This window comes from Ranitomeya imitator, chromosome 9, assembly GCF_032444005.1.
Source record: "Ranitomeya imitator isolate aRanImi1 chromosome 9, aRanImi1.pri, whole genome shotgun sequence".
NCBI lineage: Eukaryota > Metazoa > Chordata > Amphibia > Anura > Dendrobatidae > Ranitomeya > Ranitomeya imitator.
Genome location: NC_091290.1, coordinates 101,617,034 through 101,639,948, shown reverse-complemented (window position 1 = coordinate 101,639,948; position 22,915 = coordinate 101,617,034). Strand labels below are relative to the sequence as shown.

General features: G+C 43.8%; 1 protein-coding gene across 1 annotated transcript in view; it reads left to right on the top strand.

The window, feature by feature from the left end:
- LOC138649726 (cytochrome P450 2J4-like) overlaps positions 1–22,915 on the top strand; it is a 137,111-nt gene that overhangs the window by 17,006 nt on the left and 97,190 nt on the right. The window contains exons 2-3 of the mRNA XM_069740369.1: positions 2,744–2,906; positions 11,502–11,654. Of these exons, the coding sequence (XP_069596470.1) occupies positions 2,744–2,906; positions 11,502–11,654 (316 nt within the window). The remainder of the gene's footprint in view (positions 1–2,743; positions 2,907–11,501; positions 11,655–22,915) is intronic.

Below are 22,915 nucleotides of genomic sequence, written 5' to 3'. Positions count from 1 at the left end.
TTAACAATTAACTAAAAATGTTGAATAAATAGGTTTTACAAACTGGAGCGTAAGAAGAACATTTTCATAAGATCATCTACTTAAGTTATATTTGAATTAGAAAGCACCATCCTAGTGTTCCAAAATCCCTGTGACAACGCTTCCTGTCTTTTCTTGTTATGGAGTCACTAGGGTGGTCACCAGCGGAAATGTTGAACCTAATGCTTTGTAAGTTATGCCTTCCTGATAACTGTCTGTACATTTAGGAATTAATGTACCCTAACTGTAATAACCGTTATAACCACCCCTTAATACAAGAGTGGGTGGGAAGACACCAGGGGACCATTACATCACTGCGGGAGGGGCACAGCAGTCATAGGCACTTTCCTTATTCAGTACAGTGCCTGCCATACAAATGATATGCCTCCCTTCTCCTATTCTCTACCAGCCCCACCTTCCTCTGCTTGACTGGTAGACCATTGATTGTGTTGTCAAGCCTGCCTGGGTTAAGGAGCCCGTGAGGTAGAGGCTTGGGAAGTGCTTTAACACACCCAAAGCCTTTAACTTAATTTGCCTATGCATTGAAGCACCAATTTTTCTTTAGGAGATTAATAGAACAGTAAAGATATAGATGACTTTATTTTTCAGAGAGTAAAATGACTATATACACAGTTTAGGGGAGTAGGGGTACATCATTATGGACAGAATCCCTTTAAAACCTCCTTCACACACTTTTAGCAGTCATTTTTTTTTCTTCTCTTTTTCATTGCATTTTTTACACGTATTTTTTGTTACATGTTTTCCCACTGATCATAATTTGTGCATTGTCATCCTGTATGGAAGCCTGTAAAAAAACATTAAACAAAGTCAAAAGTATGCAAAGTAGAAAAAACAGACTTTCATGCCACAGTAATCGCAGTGATTTGGGGCAGATATACGTACCATAAAAAAAAGTAAAATGATCAGTTACAGCCAAGTTACTACTCAGGTCATCATTTGACACCATGGAATTTAAATACGACAATTGTTAATTGAATAAGGTGGACATATGGATGTTCTATCTTCAGCTCTCTTCAGCTCTATTCAGCTCTCTTCCGCATTCCTTAGCTTTCTTCTGCTCTCTTCAGCTCTATTCAGCTCTCTTCAGCTATCCTCAGTTATCCTCAGCTCCCCTAAGCTCCCATCAGTTTTGTTCCCTTTTCCTCAGCTCTCTTATAATAATAATAATAATATTTATTTTTATATAGCACTAACATATTCCGCAGCGCTTTACAGTTTGCTCACATTATCTTCAGTTCTCCTTAGTTCTCCTCAGCTCCCTTCAACTATCTTCATTTTTCTTCTGCTTTCCTCAGCTCTCTTCAGTTCTCCTCAACTCTCCTCAGTTCTCAGCTCTCCTCAGTTCTCCTCAGTTCTCTTCAGTTCTCCTCAGCTCTCCTCAGTTCTCCTCAGCTCTCCTCAGTTCTCCTCAGTTCTTCTCAGTTCTCTTCAGTTCTCATCGGCTCTCCTCAGTTCTCCTCAGTTCTCCTCAGTTCTCTTCAGTTCTCTTCAGTTCTCCTCAGCTCTCCTCAGTTCTCCTCAGCTCTCCTCAGTTCTCCTCAGTTCTTCTCAGTTCTCTTAAGTTCTCCTTGGCTCTCCTCAGTTCTCCTCAGTTCTCTTCAGTTCTCCTCAGTTCTCTTCAGTTCTCCTCAGCTCTCCTCAGTTCTCCTCAGTTCTCTTCAGTTCTCTTCAGTTCTCCTCAGCTCTCCTCTGTTCTCCTCAGTTCTCCTCAGTTCTCTTCAGTTCTCCTCAGCTCTCCTCAGTTCTCCTCAGCTCTCCTCAGCTCTCCTCAGTTCTCCTCAGTTCTCTTCAGTTCTCCTCAGCTCTCCTCAGTTCTCCTCAGTTCTCTTCAGTTCTCCTCAGCTCTCCTCAGTTCTCCTCAGTTCTCCTCAGTTCTCCTCAGTTCTCTTCAGTTCTCCTCAGCTCTCCTTAGGCCTCTTTCACACTTCAGTTATTTGGCGTCAGTCACTACCGACATAGTGACGGATTGACGGATCCGTCACAATTGTTGTAAAAACGGTTCTAACGGATCCGTTTTTTTGACGGATCCGTTACTTGGGGGTTGTCTGGGAAAAGTATCTTCTTTTTGGAGCATGCGCAATTGAAAAAACGGATTGGGGCGACTGATCCGCCGAAAAAAACGTTTGCGGCGGATCCGTCGCCCATAGGAGCCCATTCTATGGAATGGCCGACGCAACGGATCCATCGCGATCCGCCATTTCGGCGGTGACAAAAAACGTTTCAATGTCCGTCTATTTTCAGAAAACGTCCGCCAAATTTCGACGGATCCGTCGCATGGCGGATGGAACGGACGACCATCCGTCACAATCCGTCACTAATGCAAGTCTATGGGAAAATAACGGATCCGTCAAAAAAAATTGACGGATCCGTTATTTGAGGAAAATGGTGGTTTTAGACTGACGCCAAATAACTGAAGTGTGAAAGAGGCCTTAGTTCTCCTCAGCTCTCCTCAGTTCCCTTCAGCTCTCCTCAGATCTCTTCTGCTCTGCTCTTATGACAAACTGTAATACATTCTGCTTTTTATAACTCATATTGCACTTACAATAAGTTTGATGACAACCAGTATAACCATGATTATAATTTCCAGAGGGATATCCACCCAGTTTTCATGGACCATTGAATGTTAAATATGCTCAGTTATATAGCGAACAGGTTTTGTACGATCTTCCTTATACGCTAAACACCATTTTTACTCCTTGGTCAGTTTTCTGAGAAATATGGTCCCGTGTACGGCCTCTCTCTGGGATTTACTCCAGCTGTGGTGGTGCGAGGGTTTAAAGACCTTAAAGAAGTTCTTGTGACTAAAGGAGTTGAGTTTGCAGACAGACCTCAGAACAGGATATCAGAAGTCATCTCTGGTAAAAAAGGTACCTGCTGCATGGAATATTCTGATATTTGTGGCCCACTCTAGGTAGAATAATGGTCATGGCTGATGGATAAATTCATACAAAAGTACAGTAGAGCTGTCCATACAATGCAAATTTTAGATGAGAAAAAAAATAAAAAATGTAAAATTATTCCCAGCACATTTTATTCCTTTTAAATGCTTGATCCGTTTATTGACAGGGGAGATGTGATGCTACCAGAGATGTCTTGGCTGAAGTTTCTATGCACTGACAGCGCATGAGTGCTCGACTGAGAGTTAGGTGTTTGTTTCACAGTTATCTCATGTGTATGGGTACCTTAACGGTATGTGCACACGTAGAATGGTCCACTGCGGATTTTTCCGCAGCGGATTTTATAAACCCGCAGGGCAAAAACACTGCGTTTTTTCCTGCGGATTTATCGCGGATTTACTGCGGATTTACCTCGGTTTTTGTGCGGATTCCACTGCGGTTTTACACCTGCGGTTTTCTATTATGGAGCAAGTGTAAAACCACTGCGGATTCCGCACAAAGAATTGACATGCTGCGGAATGTAAACCGCTGCGTTTCCGCGTGTTTTTTCCCGCAGCATGGGCACAGCGTTTTCGGTTTCCCATAAGTTTACATTGTACTGTAAACTCATGGGAAACTGCTGCGGATCCGCAGCAAAATCTGCATCGTGTGCACAAAGCCTCAGGCAACTGACCAAAGGCAAAGCCTTCCCCCATCAGCTCTGATGGCAAGAGGTCATATATATTGTTAAGCACTGCCCTTTTTCTAAGCCCCATTCCCTCACTCGTTCAGCAGCCAAAAGTACAAACAAACAATCAGCAATATTACATCAAATAATAGGTGCTAGATTTCCAGTTCACTTCTTCTTTGAAGAGGTTAGTTGCATATATAAATTCCCATATAAATTCCCAGGGTAGAATTGCATGGCTTATGAGTCTCCCTACAACTTGGCACTTTCCATCTGAAAGAGTGGACCTTAGAAGGATCACTAAACCAATAAATGATACAGAAATCCTGCAAGGAAAACAATAGTTAATGTCTTGCTGATTGTTATGAGTATACAAACAGACTTTTCAGATAGGAAAAGGAGAGAAATCGTAGTGGAGCGCCCCAGCCAGGGCCTAGGGGTACACGGTACCGGGTCCGGTGGTCATTAAAGGGGAAGTCAATGGCAGCAAACCAGTCTGTGGCCTGGGCATCCAAATTAAAGGGAAGGACTTTAACCCTGCTGTACTGTTCGGGTCAATATGACCTGAAATGATTTTTGAGACCCTGTAGATTTTTTTATGAGGATTTGAAACTAGTGGTATCTTGACTTCTCATTTGTGGAGCTCTATATATTTTTTTTCTGTTTACTTTTTGCTACACGCTGATTGTTATACTTGTACTGTTCGGGTCAATATGACCCGATAGCATTTTATACTGTTCTACAGGTCCCTGATTATTTCTGACTGCAAAAGTTATGGTTTTTTATGTGTACTTCATCTAAAAATGGTGGTGGTTTCACTGTTCTTATCAGTAAACAAGTAATTATCTAGTATTATCCATTTGCTGTTTGTGAGAGAGGAGACTGGTTGTCTATCATTCAAAGGCTTGGTATATACCAAGTAAGGCTACTTTCACACTGGCGTTGTTTTGAATACGTCGCAATGCGTCGTTTTTACCCCATAGAGTAACATTACCGATGCATTGCGACGTATTGACACACGTCGCAACCGTCGTGCGACGGTTGCGCCATGTTGTGGCGGACCGCCGGGAGCAAAAAACATTAAATGTAACGTTTTTTGCTGCCGACGGACTGCTTTTTCCGACCGCGCATGCGCGGCCGGAACTCCGCCCCCACCTCCCCGTACCTCACAATGGGGCAGCGGATGCGCCGGAGAAATGCATCCGCTGCACCCGTTGTGCGGCGCATCAAACGCTAGCGTCGGAATCTCGACCCGACGCACTGCGACAGGCTGAATCCGACGCTAGTGTGAAAATAGCCTAAGCCAGCAAAATACGGCATCAAGATCTGGACACTTTGCGACAGCAAAAGTTCATATGCTCTAAATGTTCAAGTGTATACAGAAAAAACTTGAAAAAATCCGGGCTTGCGTGTTGTTCTCGATATGACTCATGGACTTTTAGTCCAAAATGTCACATGTGACAACTTTTTTACATCCTATCAACTAGGCCAGATTATTTCTTCAGGAATTGGGCAAATCCCTGGTTAGGCCATATATTGAGAGCAGAAAAGAAACCCCCAGAAGTGAAGGAGCAACAGCCATTGTAAAAAGTGTCCAGCATGCTCAAGAAAGAGACTCCACATCCATGGCCTCCAGCAGCACAGCTACCAGCAAAAAAAGGAAGAGATGGAGCTTCTGTCCATCTTCCTGTGACAATAATACTAATCTGACATGTGCTGGATGTTCAAAATATCTGTGTAAAGGACATGTGTCTCATTATTGTGTTCAGTGTAAAAACTCATGAACATGTTCAGTTTTTCTTTTGTCTTTCTAAAAAGGTTGAAGTTTTTATGATTTTTCATTTGTTGATTTATAAATATTGTTTTCAAAAAGTTAAATTTCATGTTTTAGTAATAGTAATGTAAAGCTTCTTTGTTATTTGTGTGCAGAATGCCAACAATCAAAGATAATTGTAAAAAGCCTGTGTAACCTTTTTATGAAAAAAAAAAAATTATTTTAGTTTGAATTTAAATTTTTCATTTGTTTGTGATCAACCATGTTCACATGCAGTATAATAATGAAAAAAGTATTCAAATAAAACACTTAGAGTAGCTAAAAATCAAGAATTAATAGGTCGGGTCATATTGACCCGGAAACAGTACAAGTGTATAGAAAATGCGAACAGAACAGCAGGGTTAAAAGGGTATTTAGGAATAAGAATGTTCTTGACGCCACCTGTGGTATTCGGCCAGGGGTGACCGACGCAGATTAAAGAGGTCCACTGAGGTGATGTTATGGCAGCAGGGATGGTATAACTGAACACAGGTGAAGCTGGGTCCCCAGGGCTCCTGGTTTATTTGGCAAAGATGGTGTGGTTCCAGGAATAATCAAAGGACACAGGGTTGCAGTCTCTTTACCTGTTTACCGGTGATTTACGGCCACATTCTAGGGTAGCGATAACAGGTGTTAGTGAGGTCCGGTCTGCCTGGAAGCGATTATGGATCACCTTTTCTTGTGAGGTTGTAAGCATTCCTTCTTGCGCTGTAAGACGAGTTCCTTGTTGCCTATGGCTCCACACAAGGTCCTCTCTTTCCCTGTCCTAAGACAGTACCCGCATGGTAGGCAACGCAAGCCTTTTAACAGGTGTCTCTCAGAGACTCCAGGCTCTGTAATGTTGCTGTACCTTCATGTGTGGGTGTGGACAGATGACTTAGAATCTTCTACCCTCCAGTTGTGCTGTGGGACATGCAGTTCCACACAGCCTCGGGCACCCGGTGTTCGGTTTCTGCGCTTTAGATTGGAAGGAGCCCAGTCACAGCTCCCTTCCAGCTCTTTAATTCTCTTGTGCTTCTCCCCTCTGCCACTTGTTACCAATGCAACGCTGCTGCTTCTCCACTCTGTCCTGTAGCTGCAGCACCATGCGGCTGCACGGCCCCAGCTCTTTTGTTCTTGCTCCTCTCTCCTTCACTGCCCGCTAAAAACTGCTAAACTCCTCCTCCAAGCCAGAATACATATATTTCTAGGAAAGCTCCCCTGAAATCAGGCTTAGATCTCCGCCTTCTGGCCTGGAGTCAGAACATGTTGCATTACCAATACAGACCAAAAGTTTGGACACCTTCTCATTTAAAGATTTTTCTGTATTTTCAAGACTATGAACATTATAAATTCACACTGAAGGCATCAAAACTATGAATTAACATATGTGGAATTATATATTTAACAAAAAAGAGTGAAACAACTGAAAATATGTCTTATATTCTAGGTTCTTCAAAGTAGCCACCTTTTGCTTTGATCACTGCTTTGTACACTCTTGGCAGGCAACAAGCAGAAGAGACTTGTTTGGGCTAAAGAACACAAGGAATGAACATTAGACCAGTGGTAATCTGTGGTTTAGTCTGATGAGTCCAAATTTGAGATCTTTCGTTCCAACCACCGTGTCTTTGTGCAACGCTGAAAAGGTGAACAGATGGACTCTACATGCCTGGTTCCCACCGTGAAGCATGGAGGAAGAGGTGTGATGGTGTGGGGGTGCTTTGCTGGTGACACTGTTGGGGATTTATTCAAAATTGAAGGAATACTGAACCGGCATGGCTACCACAGCATCTTGCAGCGGCATGCTATTCCATCCGGTTTGCGTTTAGTTGGACCATCATTTATTTTTCAACAGGACAATGACCCCAAACACACCTCCAGGCTGTGTAAGTGATGGGGTGCTATGCCAGATGACCTGGCCTCCACAGTCACCAGACCTGAACCCAATCGAGATTGGTTGGGGTGATCTGGACCGCAGAGTGAAGGCAAAAGGGCGAACAAGTGCTAAGCATCTCTGGGAACGCCTTCAAGATTGTTGGAAGACCATTTCTGGTGACTACCTCTTGAAGCTCATCAAGAGAATGCCAAGAGTGTGCAAAGCAGTCATCAAAGCAAAAGGTGACTACTTTGAAGAACCTAGAATATAATACATATTTTCAGTTGTTTCACACTTTTTTGTTAAGTGTATAATTCCACATGTGTTAATTCATAGTTTTGATGCCTTCAGTGTGAATGTACAATGTTCATAGTCATGAAAATACAGAAAAATCTTTAAATGAGAAGGTGTGTCCAAACTTGAGCTTGGACGGGCTGTAAGGCATAAACATCTAGACCTTGTCATCGGCCACGCCAAATGTTTTTTCTTCGGGCCTGTGAACAAAACGGGTTCCTCTCACGCTGACGGCGCATGGTAAAACCAATAATGGGCAACTTAAGAGGTACCAACTATTTACAGGGAAAAGATTTTAGGTATTTCACCATTCATAACCTTCCTGTCCATCAAACTCTAACACACATTATCAAATATTTTTGAACCAGGTAACTAACTATAAGCCACAACTGTCATTATCTGGTGGTTCTTGTTCTTTATTTTCTCTTCCAGGGCAGGTTTTCAGGTTTGCAACCTCCTGGTTGGGAATAGTGTACTCCAGGTGTCAGAACAGGTCTATTGAAAACAGTCCAGCAACTGGAGTTTGTGTAGCCTGGATTTGCACTTTACTCTCAGTGGCTACATCTAGATCAGCTGTTTGTCCTGTACATCTTCTAACATTCAGGGCATAGTATCCCCTTTTACCATTGTGCCAGGTGAATGTCACTTTGTCTCCAGAGTAAAGGTCACGGTATGGGTGTCGCTTTAAGATATGCGATTCAACGTCTCTATGGTTAGCAAAGAGTTCTGAAGGCTCTCCATGCTCTCTAATGAACTCCCATCCTTTATCCAGGTTAAAGGAGACCACAGTTCCTTGTCTGATCTGACCTCGATCCGCGGGTCTGGTTTTGCAGGACCGGGCATTGGCCAGCATATTGTGCTGCTCCATAGCCTCCCACTTGGCTCTGCACTCCTGTTGTTCCGCCTTTAACTTTTGGATCTGTTGCCGACAATAGTCCTCCCTCTCTACCATCTCTACATGATTTTCCCCTGCCTGGGCCTCTTATAGGAATCCCATGAGGTTTGACTTAGGGTGCCTCCAGTGTATGGCTTCCTGCGGCCTGCATGCCTCCGGGGACAAGGGTTCAGGTACCAGCAGGTCCGTCAGTATACTCCCCAGGTCTGTCATGTGGTCCCAGGTTACTGCTGTTACTACCAGGCCAGGCGTTAGGGTTGTCGGGGGCTCTAAAGGTCCCACCAGGGTCTCCTCAGCTACTGGGGAAGTTTCCATACCTCCTTCTCCGGCGCCGGTCCCCTTCTCCGCCTCCACTGAGGTTGAGGGCTCGGGCTCCATGTCTTTGATAGGCGCCGCCATCCACTTCAGCAGTGCCTCTTTCTTTGGCTCCGCTGGGGCTGTGAGCACTGGTGGCAAGCTCTGGTGCTTCACGGTCATCACTCTTTTTAGCAGGGACACCTTCCATGCGGTCACTGCTGCTAGCTGGGTCCACAGGAGTTGTTGGGCCAGCTCCTCCATCTCTGCGCTGAGGAGCTCCGGAACCAATTCTGTTGTCTGGTCTGGGGTTTCTTCTGGCTGACCTGGGAAGTCCACTCCTCCTGTAGGTACCAGCGGCTCTCCACTGCTGTCCGCCATCGCTTCTATCGGGTAGCGTGCAGCCATGCTGTGGCTATGCTTTCCCACTCCTCTCTTCTCTCTTTCATGGACGGTCCTTGCTCCACTTTCCTGCTGGACATCTCTGTGGGTGGGTCCAGCTTTTGCACTCATCCATGGGCTTCACCCGTGACAGCACATCTTTTCTGTTCCTCACCCGCCTCACGGTGCAACAATGGCGGCCATTAAACGATCTAACACAGTCCATGGCGCACAGGACCCAATTTTTCAGGTGAGTACATCCTGTTTCTCATGCCAAGATTTGGAGCGCCCCAGCCAGGGCCTAGGGGTACTTGGTACCGGGTCCAGTGGTCATTAAAGTTGAAGTCACAGTGGTAGCGACCCGGTCCGTGGCCCTGGGCATCCAAGTTAAATGGAAGGACTTTGAAGGGGTATTTAGGAATAAAAATATTTGCGATGCCACCTGTGGTATTCGGTCAGGGTTGACTGATGCTGCTTAACTGGGATGATGTTATGGCAGCAGGGATTGTATAACTTCCCACAGGTGAAGCTGGGTCACAGGGGCTCCCGGTGTATTTGGCAAAGATGTTGTGGTGCCAGGAATAATCAAAGGACACAGGGTTGCAGTCTCTTTAACTGTTTACTGGTAGTTACGGCCACAGTCCAGGGTACCGGTAACAGGTGTTGGAGAGGTCCGGTCAGCCTGGAACACAGTCCATGGCGCACAGGACCCAATTTTTCAGGTCAGTCCATCCTGTTCATGATGCCAAGATTTGGAGCGCCCCAGCCAGGGCCTAGGGGTTCTTGGTACCGGGTCCAGTGGTCATTAAAGGGGAAGTCACAGTGGTAGCGACCCGGTCCGTGGCCCTGGGCATCTAAATTAAATGGAAGGACTTTAAAGGGGTATTTAGGAATAAAAATATTCGTGATGCCACCTGTGGTATTCGGTAAGGTTGACTGATGCTGCTTAAATGGGTCCACTGGGTTGATGTTATGGCAGCAGGGATGGTATAACTTCCCACAGGTGAAGCTGGGACCCCAGGGCTCCCAGTGTATTTGGTAAAGATAGTGTGGTGCCAGGAATAATCAAAGGACACAGGGTTGCAGTCTCTTTAACTGTTTTCTGGTAGTTACGGCCACAGTCCAGGGTACCGGTAACAGGTGTTGGTGAGGTCCGGTCAGCCTGGAAACAATTAAAGATCCCTTTCTCAGGTGAGGTTAGAAAGCCTTCCTTCTAGCCCTGTAAGGCAAGTCCCTTGCTGCCTAAGGCCTCACACAAGTTTCTCTCTTTTCCTGTCCTAAGACAGTACCCACATGGTAGGCAACGCAAGCCTTTTTACAGGTGTCTCTCGGTTGACTCCGGGCTTTGCATGTTGCTGTACCTTCGGTTGTGGGTACAGACAGATGACTTAGAATCTTCTGCCCTCCGGTTCTGCTGTGGGACATGCAGCTCCCCACAGCCTCAGGCTCCCGGTGCCTGGTTCCTACGCTTCAGCTTGGAAGGAGCCCAGTCACAGCTCCCTTCCATCTCATTAATTCTCCTGTGCTTCTCCCCTCTGGCACTTGTTACCAATGCAAAGCTCCTGCTTCCCCACTCTGTCTTGGAGCTGTATTACCATGCGGCTGCATGGCCCCAGCTCTCTTGCTCTCGCTCCTCATCCCTTCACTGTCCACTAAAAATTGCCTAACTCCTCCTCCAAGCCACAATACATATACTATGGAAGCTTCCCTGAAACTGGGTTCAGAGCTCCCCCTTCTTGCCTGAAGTCAGAACATGTTGCATGTATGTGTACCGCCTGTTAAAGGGATCTTCCTTGCTTCCAGGCATGGCATCACCCTCCCCAAAGGGAAAGCAACATCACTGTAACAACTGGTTTCTTGGGGTGTTACAATAGTGCTACCTATTGTATGTAGTAATCCATAAAGTCAATATGAACTCTTTAATGTCCTTGTGTGGTTTTCATCATTGTGAAGCAGGAGGACTGATTTGGCTGGGTGAGAGGTCTCTGACAGGGAATTTTATGGGGTAATGGTTAGATTCCTTGTTAGAGTCCTCTCACCCAGCCAAATCAGTCTTCCTTCTTCACAATGAAGAGGGCACTTGAGCTATAAAAGGGTTTATATTGACTTTAATGATTGCAACATCCAATGGTTGGCACTGAGTCCTGTCCTTTTCCTATTTGAATAGTCTATTGGCAAATGACTATCAGCAACATATTAACTATTGTTTTCTTCGCAGAATATCTGTACCACTGTAATGCATTTCTAGGTGTAGTGTTCCTTCTAAGGTCAATTTTTTTTCAACCTTTTGGCATTCTTTCATGACATACAGTGTATGTATAAGTAGTATATAAGTTGTGTATTATACATTTTGTAATTTCATCCAGGGATAGTTGTTGCTCCCTATGGAAGAGAATGGAAGGAGCACAGACGTTTCACCCTGTCTACCCTGCGGAACTTTGGGCTAGGTAAAAAGTCAATGGAGGAAAGAATTTGTGAGGAGAGTGTGCACCTTGTTGAAGAATTTAAGAAAAATAAAGGTAAGTGTGATCTGTGCATTTCTGCTAGAATGGATCTATTAATAACAATCAGTTTCACAGATTGTACATAGAAATAAATAAACTTCAGCCCCGGTTCATTAAAGGTTTTTTGCTTGAATTCTGGTGTAAAAAGTTTTTAAAAGTAGTGTATAATCGGGTGGTTTCGTCAAACTCAATCTGACAGGTGCCCCGCCCCCTATCAAAGTGTATCAAAGTGTGTAACCGCTCCCCTCCTCCTGTCAGCCAGCTGTCCCTGAGGCTGGCTGATTTCCCCTTTTGATATCGTTTGATATACTTTAATTTGTTGCATTTTGATATTATTCACGTATTTGTTTTATATTTTTATACGTAGCTCGAGTTTGATTCTGTAAGCTGTATTTTATTCACAGTGTATCCATATAGTTCAGAACTTATAACACACCAAGCTGTTTATTTGTGTCTCTACACGTATTTGTTTTATATTTTTATACGTAGCCCGAGTTTGATTCTGCAAGCTGTGTTTTATTCAGTGTATTCATATAGTTCAGAACTTAAAGCTGTTTATTTGTGGTCCTACTGAACATTAACTAAATGGTAGGGTTATTTGCGGGTCAGAGGTTTATAAAGCCTAGGTCAATTGCTGTTGTAATCGCTTTACCAATAAATGTTTATTTTCACAAACAGAAAAGTTATTGTGTCCTGTAGCTGTCATCTGAGAAGTTATTTGTGTTTCAGCTGTGTTATCTGAGGGTCATATTTTTGTACAAATTCATGCTGTTTGGTGATCTTTGTGAAGCAGAACTTTGTTTTATAACACATTTGTACCTGTAGATGTTATCTGCGGGGCAGAGGTTTAAAGAAAAGTTATTGTGTCCTGTAGATGTTATCTGAGGTTATTTATTTATTTTTTTTTTTTGTATTAGCTTTCTCAGGGCAGCTGCCTGTAGGTGTTATGGTATATCATTATATCCTAGGATCTGTACGACTACATACAGCGTGTTATGTTCATTAAAATGTTTTATTGTCAGAACTAATTGGAAATAAAGAACACATTTTAAGCTAACCGCACTCACTTTACACAAACAGAAAAAAGGAAGCACACTTTAAGTTAGCTAACAGCATAATGCTGACAAATGCATCTTTGCGGAATCTGATAACGACACGATGAACAAAGGACTGCACCTGAAAATCTTGATGTCACAAAACCTGATACGGTTCGATCATTATTCTGCAAGTCAGACGTGAAATTTTGTAAAACCTTCTTAAATGGAAAGCCTCGAGCTAAATGGTATAATACATACATGCAATAATGACCGCATACACGGCTATACAAATCTTGAATTTGTGCACTCTGATAACAATAAGAATAACAATTCTTGTTCAGGAATGTCACAAAAGCGCGTGGAAAGATAATATTATCCGCACGGAAGCCATAACTGTCAAAAAATATGCTCGTCTTATCGTCGCAGAGTACGATTAATATCCAGTGGCGACCAGCTTGATTCGCCGGGTCTGTATTCACAATATATGCCGCGGGTCTCTGAGTCACTCTTTCTTCCGGAAGCAAATCACACGGAAACACACCGGCGAATATGCGGTCTGTATAATTATCGGACCGCGCTACAACTGTAAGCTGCAGACTGTCCATCGTTGCTTAATTAAAATCGTACAAGATCTCTCGCCTGTTATTAATTTCCAGAATGGTGTGGTTGACTGCAAAGACAATCATATTTATCGTGTGGGGTGTCGCTATCGCAAAGCGGACTTCAGCACGCAGATTACCTGTTTTAATGAGCGAGAAATGGCCTCCAGGCTCTTGATCAGGCGATAAATCAAAAGCAAATAAAGCCAGCCATAAATTCTTCACGATCTATCGCCATGGCACAATCAGCCTTTTGCTTGCCCGATATATGGGCAAGCGCCATATATTCTCTGATGGCTAAATCAGCATTAAAATTAGGATTATAAGGCCTCGCGGGTATCTGCTGACCATCCAGATATAATGCCGCGTGGTTGACGTGGTAGTGGTGAAAGTCCAGTGGGTTTTTTGTATAAGAACCGCTGAAGCCCTCATTATCTACAAACCCCAATATAACAGTTTTTGGTATCTGTCCTAGGAAGAGGTTCTCGTGGTTCGTGATCCGTGTCCCTGCGGCGATGCTGTACACTTTCAGGCATGTTCGGTCAACAGCGTACTTGGCTGTTGCGGCTAGGAGGGCCTGGCTGTGGCCGATTCGGACAGCCGGTGATACCTGCACTCTTTTCACATAGAGAGCCGCCTGCGAGATTTGTACCTTCAGCGGCTCGGCTTCTGCGGACATGAGGCAGAAAGTATCCTTATTTCTTGACAGCTTAACCTTAAGGTCAAAACCATTCAATATTAACTTTGGCTGGTTAAATATATCCCCAAAAATGGGCCCCAAAAGATCGATGGGTTTTGAGCGAGAAGCTGCACTGGCTCTTTTGATAAACCCTGCATTTGCGCCATCCAGGCGCCTGTCATTATGATGCCCCGCAGTGTCTTTATAGGACAAACCGGCTGTAAATTGTGATGCCAGCGTCTGTGAACTGTAATTTAAAAGGGTCTCTATGTACGCTCTATAGCTGTAGAGATTGTCCGATTGTGAGATAAGTCGGTCTCCCAGAGTGATATCGACCTGGTTAAAAAGAGTGGCTAGAGGGTAGTTTATGAGCGCCACACGCGCACCATCGGCGATGGCTGTATTATCCTGCTTCACGATGCGACAGCTTATGTACAGAAGCGTGTTGTTCAGATCATAATAATAATCACCGCTACCAGATATGTAAAACTCCAACGGTCCATTGTCTGACAGAGCAGCAACCGGCTGTACTTCTACAAATAGAGATTTCTCGATACTTGTTTGAGTCGGTGGTACGGCAAAAATATCCAGTTCAGATTTTGCGCACTCTACAGAAGCGTCATGCAGGAAAGCCATGGTAACTGATTAGAAGATGTCGTCCGCAGAGCGTCTTACTCGTTTCTGACGGGGACGTCTCTTGGATGTAGTTTTATTCATGAGCATCGGCGGTAAAGGAGGGCAAACGCGCCGCTTTCTTTTTTGGGCTTTTTTAGCGACATAGATTATCCCAGAGCCGTCTTGCTGGGTTGGTGTATTTATCCTTTTCATAAGGGCCGTCGATGCTGATGTCACGGCATCTGCAGCGATGTTCCGGGCAGCCGTCCGAACGTGTGGTTTTACTAATTCTAAGCCTTTTCTGAAAAGCGGAACGGCGCGACGAAATAAGCCTTTAAATAGCCCTGCCAGGCCAGAGCCATACATGTACTCGCTCCCGCGGAATCCCTCTAGCCCGTGCCCCGACTGGGCAGTATAGTAGCGGGCATAAACAGCTGGATCTCCATACACCCTTTGAGACAGCATTTTATCGTGTCAATGCTGACGAGGTCTAAAATGTAATCGCAATATACACTTTCTGTATCTGAATTTAACCGGCGTGCCCTGGTCCGACATGACTGTAATGTTTATGGAGTCAAAGTGTTGCTTGCACAGCGGTATGTAATCGGGCCGTGAGTAGCGCACCGTGACAATATCATTATCATCGCCGCTAACTTCTACGGTTCGTAGCAGTTGAACGTAACTGTCACCTACAAGTTGATGTTGAATTATATCAGTGTATACAAAAAGCGGGGTAAAAGCGGCGATTCCACGGCATTAAAGCAACGGGGGAGTCATCAACGGTCTGCAGTCCGAAAATAAGTTTTAGCTTAGTACCCAGAGCAAATTGTATAGGGGATGGGTCGGGCAGGATCACCTCGCGGCGTAGCTCATCATACCGTATTCTGTAGGCAGGCGTAGATAAATACAGCGCTTCTATTCGGGCATTGACCGCGCCAACTAGCTTAGGAATGGACGAGTAAAATCCTGATTTTATGTGATACTGTACTAACGGTTCGCCGTGTTTAGCCGCGTAGAAGCTCCCTTCAAAAGCATCAAACGTGTTCCACGTATGGGGGTACTGTATTTCCATTAACGCCACCTCATAATCTGCCGAAAGATGAACGGCCCGCGCTAACTTGGTATTGTACTCCGATATTGTGTTTTCAGGGTAGATTTTAATTGACGAATTACTGGGTAATGTCACGAAAAATGAGCCCGCTTCCATGGTTATATATCTGTCAACTCCGAGGCCGGGATCCAACTATTGAATTTTTCGGGGTAGCCCAGCCATTTGACAAAGCAGTGACTCACACCGCTGACACGTATTTTTCTCAAAATTTGTTCTACTCTGTAGACACGATCCTCATCCATAGGTATTTTTTGCAGCTCTTCCTTATAAAATGACCCCTCTACAGGCTCCCCGGCTAAATCACTGATTTTATAAAGGGGTTTATGAAATTTATTGGAGACGCCGGTGATTAAAAAAATCTCATCGCTGTACGTCTTCTCATAGCCCTTACAGAAGGTCGACTTATAGCGAGATATTCTGACATGAGAGCCAACCGTTAAAGACGGTTTAATCGGTTTATTAGTAATAGTAGAACTGTAAATATTGCGCCAGATTTGCATCACGTTTCTCTCTGACACAGACGCGGGACTACAGCGGATCGTTGAGTGGTACGTATGGTTGTAGCTATGCAGCAAATCCGGTAAAATATCAATATACCTAAAGGTATTATGATGCGTAAGATAGCGCCACATACGGGTTTTTAATGTGCGATTAAAACGCTCGACCATAGCGGCTTTTACATCATTGTTTGTAAAAAAGTGATGAATATTGTGCGTATTACATAGTTGCCTGAGTGATGAATTTATAAATTCTTTGCCGCGATCCGTCTGCAGTTTCTTCAGTATGCGCTTATCATTTTGAAATATTAATTCGAACGATCTGGCGACACTAGCGCCTGTCTTGTTTGTCAAGGCCACGCACCATGCGTATCTCGATAGAACATCAATCACTGTCAGGATGTATTTGACATTATCATTTTCCCTTGAATAGTCAATTAAACTTACAAGATCCGCCTGCCACTGCGCATCAATGGCCGAGACGTAAATTTTATTTGTCAAAAAGCGTTTTCTAGCAGGCTTGTGTAGCGTGTAGGTGTCTTGCTTATTCAACCAAGCAATCACATCAGATTTCTTTATTCCGCGCGCTCTTGCAGATCTAAATAATTTGTCAATACCCGAGAATGATCCGGGAGCCTTGGTTGTAAAATATTGTTTTTCTAATATGGCATCATACGATTTAGACGTCATGATTGATTAAAATGATTGTGTCTCGTTAATCAACAGCCTGCTTCTTTCAGAAATTCAGCTGTATAAAAATATATCATGCGTGAGTTAATGCATGCATTAATTGCATGTATGGTTGTGTTCTGGGTGTTAACAGAAGACGTGTGATGGGCGTAACTGGGTGTGTTTCTGGGTGTTAACAGGTAAGCTGATTTCTGACACTCAGGATAAATACAGCTGGTTGGACCACTAAGTACATCAGACATTCACCAGAAGTCCGACTAGACTAAAAAGCAGAGCTATTCTAAATGTAAGTATATAAGACAGTTGTCTTATTATTCGCAAATGCTTAATTATATTTAACTATGCATCTCTAAAACCATAATTAAGGGTGTTATTTGTTTAATAAGTTAGTGTTATACTGGAGGATAGCTGCATATTTAGTATCGTTGTATAATATAGTTTTACTGCATAAACCATATTCTGTGGTACATAATTAATATAGAAAGACTTATCCGCGGACAACTATTATAGCATAATTTATGTAATACAGTAGTTAATAACTGTTAATACGCCCTAACTAGCGCATGCAGCGCTTACTTACTACATGTGTTTTGTTTAACATAGACATATTTATAGTCATATTTATACAGTAGCGGTATATTTAGTGGGGCTGTGTAATATAGTTTTACCGCATAAATCATATTTGTGGCGCATAATTAATATAGAAAGACTTAGCCGTATTACCCATGATTTGCTTAGTATAAGAATATTTATACACGGGCCGCAGTTTTATTTGTTGTATATAAATGAGTTTGACGAGTGGTGGTGTGTGGTTAATATAGATTGCGCAAAAAATTTACACAGATAATTTATTTTAGATGGAATCCCAACATTTTTCGGCTTTTTCCAGTCAAGTTGCGGATTTGGTACTCGGTATGTTTCAAGATTTATATACATGTATCTGTTAGCGGCCCATTCTAAGTAAGGATTGTTTTATATATTATCTTTATATTGTTTATTTTTTCTTGTTTAAGCTGAATTAATCAGGGCCCTCCCCGATAATCTAGATGAATTTACCAGGAACACCCCCGATGCTGTAGATGAATTTACCAGGAACACCCCCGATGCTGTAGATGAATTTATCAGCAACTACAGCGATGATTTTTTAAACGGCTTCAGCGTGTCTACTCTGGAGTGTGGCGCTGCTGTGGGGGCTTTGACTCAGGACATCATAGGTGCGTTATGTGACTGCTGTGTATGTGTGTGTGTGTGTGTGTGTATATAGCTTTTAAGTATTTAGACGTGTAAATGTATATATTAATTCTTTACAGATGTCGACATGCTTCCAGAACCAACCACCACGGAACACAATTAGCTGCCTGTTGAGGAACTGATGTACCAGACCCCCACACCGAGAAACAGCCCTGATTCTAGAGCACCTAAAAAACAGCTCGGACCGGGGTGCCGGAAAGGAAAAGGTAAGAATCGTATGAAAAGTTTTTGCACAACCGCTCTGAGAAAATCCACCACGCCTCTACTAAGGCCTATATCTTTATTTATAGCTTGTAAACTGAAGCCTAGAAGAATTTTCACAAAAGAGAATATACCGGAGCTAATGGAGAGCCTCGCAGAAGCTACAGAAGACGCCACGGCAATCATTCACCACACATCGCTATCCCGTAAGTGTATATTTTGGTATACATGCACAGTCTCTGTACAATCAATGATACACGTGCTTCACCATTGAGATCCAGGGCACACACATATCTGACACATGTATAATCTTTCCTGCAGCTAAGCGCAGCGGCCTGCGACGGTCTCGCACATATCTGACACATGTATAATCTTTCCTACAGCTAAGCGCAGCGGCCTGCGACGGTCTCGCACATATCTGACACATGTATAATCTTTCCTACAGCTAAGCGCAGCGGCCTGCGACGGTCTCGCACATATCTGACACATGTATAATCTTTCCTACAGCTAAGCGCAGCGGCCTGCGACGGTCTCGCACATATCTGACACATGTATAATCTTTCCTACAGCTAAGCGCAAAGTCATGAGAAAAACACCTCCAGCACCTCTACAGCCGCTACAGATCACCGAGAATGGCGCAGCACCAGCGTGGCCGGCGATACAGACGGCTAATGGAGCTGTTAGAGCATATCCGCTATCACCGATCTGCGTGGTGCAGGACGCAGGAAACCCTGTACCGTCGGACCATCGTGAAATACCCCATTCAAGCACCGGACAGCCATCGACAATTCGTGTGAATGACCCCACGCTACTATATCCAGAAGTGGTCGAGGCACCCCGAAAACATAAGCGAAAAACAAAACATGTTACAGAGCCACCAACCGCATCCTGCGCCGTGGGTGCAACAGCCACGATGACTCGTGAAGAGTATGATCGCGAGATTGATCAGCTCGCTGATGGTAAGCAACCATCCGTAGAACCGCTCATTATACGTATGTCCCACACTATGCAACCGTCAGCGCCATGTGTAACGGGGCCTGCTAATGCCTCTGGGGTCGGACCCTCAGGACCCTCTAATTTGGGTGACATATCTCATGTCTGTGTATCTAACTCTGTTAATGTTAAGAAACGGTCAAAGAGGTCGCGGCCGGCTGATGTTAAGATGTGTAAAGAGCTTAAGGTGTGTAAAAAGCCACGGATTCATGCGCCAGCTATAGATCTGCAGCATGAATACCGCAGCTGGGGCCCCGTTGAAATGCTTGTGTTTCAGGAACACTTCGTCCGCTACTTACGCTACAAACGCTGGGTCCCCAAAATAATGTTTTTTTGCGATACTTTTGAAAAATTATTATCAACACAAAGCCCAACACAGGCTAATAAGTCCGAACTATACGCACTTCGGAGCCTGCTGCTGGATGGCAAGATAACAACTACAGCGACCCCATTAAGACTAGATATGGTCGGCTACGGCATGCATAAACCACCTAAACTAACACTACCCAGGTATAATAGGGCTAGAGTTATAAAGAGGGCTCTAAAATTGTTGGTCAGCGCTAGACGGGCGCTATGCTCTAGGAGGCGTCGTGGTGACATGTGTCCTGCAATGCCTCTACAGCCACCACAGACGTCGTCACAAGAGTCAGAACAGCACTCACATAGCCAAGGCAGCTCTGCAGATGCCGCACATGCATCTACACAAAATTCACAAGCCGCAGACGCTGACGCTGCTGGTAATGTGCGGCGCCCCGATCATACAGTATTTTTGCAACACATCCATCATCATGAAAGAGCCCTCTGCAATTTCAATGGCCATATACATACAGATCATTTTAGATTTGTAAATTTGGAGCATGTACGATCATTTGAAGAGGGCTTGAATATTGTTCATGAAGGCATTCAGGCATTACTGGATAGAATCATCAGGGACATTGAACCTGGCGACTTTGTACAGTTAAGGTTTGATGCCGGCGATACTTTAGACCCTATTTTCACTACAAAACAAACCCGTGAAGATTTTAATTCAGAATCTTTTTTAAATGCTGTTGCCAGCGCACTTCAAAGTAACAATGAATGCATATCATCCAATTCGCTAAAGCTAGTCGTCACCATCATTAAAAACCGACGCGGTGGTGTAAAACAAAAAAGGCGCTTGAAATCTATAGCGAGCAGTCAGATCATTAAACAAAAGAGACAATGGCTGTATGATTTTAACAATTACACGACAAATCTGTGTTTGGTTGCCAGTGTGTGCGCCCTGATGGACGACACGGATGTCACTGATGGTGTTTTACTGAACCGCTCTAAAAACATACACGCAGCACTGGGCATCCCTGATGATCAATTAGTGAGTTTTAGCGACATCCCTGCATTTGAAAAATATTTGGGGGTCACCATTAAAGTACTGTACTATAGTCAGGGCGATTGGCGTTACTTTCAGAGCGGTAATACACCTAATGGCAAAACAGTATTCATATTGTTCCATGATAATCACTACTACGGGATCAAAAATATGAAGGGTTTTATCGGTGCTGATTACTTTTGTGAGCTATGCAATTCAGTGTTTCACCACAAAAACAAACACTCCTGCCAGTATTTTTGTAAAGCCTGTCAGAGAGAGAATTGCGTAGAAGGCGGTGCCGACCAGCAGCCCAGGTGCCCTGTTTGCAGAGTTTATTGCCGCTCGAGCGAGTGCTTAGATTATCACAAACAATTGGGATTAGGCGACCTGGCATTCTGCAGACTTAAAACATTTTGTGATAAATGCAACCTTTTTGTCCTCAGAAATAGCAAAACAGAGCATAAATGTAATGGTTTGCGCTGTCCTGTATGTCGCAGACATATAAATAAATTCGATGCCCATCTTTGTTACATGCGGAAGTATGTAGCACAGGATGAGTCAGATTGTTATATCTTTTATGATTTTGAATGTATGCAGGAGACAGGCACACACGTCCCGAATTACATTTATGCTACAACGCTGTATGGCCACCCCTCCTGGGAGTTTGAGGGTGATACCTGTACACATGACTTTGTACAGTTCTTTACAAGCGGTAAATTTTCAGATCATACATTTATTGCCCACAATGGTGAAAGATACGACGCATACTTTATTGTTAAGGAACTGATTTCTGAAAAACTATAAGTACAGTTGATAACCCAAGGTGGTCGTCTCTTGTGTGTGTCGCTACCCGATTTGTCTATAAGGTTCATAGACTCTCTAAATTTTATCCCCATGAAGCTCAGTAAATTACCACAGGCCATGGGCTTTTCAGGCGGTAAAGGACATTTTCCACACTTTTTCAATACCCGAGAAAACCAAAATTATGTAGGTCCCATACCGGATGTAAAATATTATGGGGTGGAGTACATGTCACCTGGTGAGAAGGTAGAGTTCCTGGAGTGGTATGAGACACAGGTAAATACAACTTTTGACTTCAAGGCCGAGCTAAAATCTTATTGCAAACAAGATGTTGAAATTTTGAGACACGCCTGCGAGATCTATAGAGAGCGTATTATGCAGATGACGCAGAAAAATGTGAAAAATTACTGTAAGCGTCAAAAGCAAAGGATTGTAGTGAGCAGATGTGTTGATCCTTTTCAGCTCATCACCCTGGCCTCGGTGTGTATGACAATGTACCGGTTTAAATTTCTTCCAAAAAAGACAATCGCCATTTTACCTGGTGATAATTATCACAAGGCAAAAAAGCGCTACTCGACACCCGCTATACAGTGGCTCATGTATGTAGCCCACTCCGAGAACATCGACATACAGCACGCTTTGAGAGGCGGTGAAAAACAGGTCGGAAAGTATTTTCTAGATGGTTATGCCTATGTTAGCGGACAGCACATAGCCTTTGAATTTCAGGGGTGTTTTTACCACGGATGTCCCGTGTGCTATAATGAAAATGACACGAATAAGGTCACGAGTACGTCCTACGGCCAGTTATATTACACCTTTTTAGCTAAAAAGCGTTACTTACAGTGTTGCGGGTACACAGTAAGACTGATGTGGGAACATGAGTGGAATGAAATGGTTGAAAATGATTCTAACCTTCAAACATTTCCTCGCCAGATGGAATTCCCCGTTCCTTTAGACCCCCGTGATGCGCTTTATGGCGGGCGAACTAACGCCATTAAGCTCTATCACCATCTGGAAGAAGGGGAGACTTTACACTACTACGACTTCACCAGTCTGTACCCCTTTGTAAACAAAACTAAAACATACCCTGTAGGCCATCCAGACATCATCTACGACAATTTTGGATTCATTAAAATACTTTGGCATTGCTAGAGTCAAGGTCTACCCGCCGAGAGATTTATTTTTTTCCAGTTCTACCGGTAAAACTCAACAAAAAATTAATGTTTCCCCTTTGCTACACATGCGCTGCAAATTAACAGGAAGATATTTGTGCTCACAGTGATGAAGAACGGGCGCTGACAGGCACCTGGTGCACTATAGAGCTCGAGATGGCGATAGAAAAAGGGTATCGGATCGCTCACATCTATGAAATATGGCATTTTCCTAAAACCACTGATGATCTGTTTGCGCCTTACATTAAATTACATCTTAGGGATAAGCAGGAAGCCTCTGGTTAT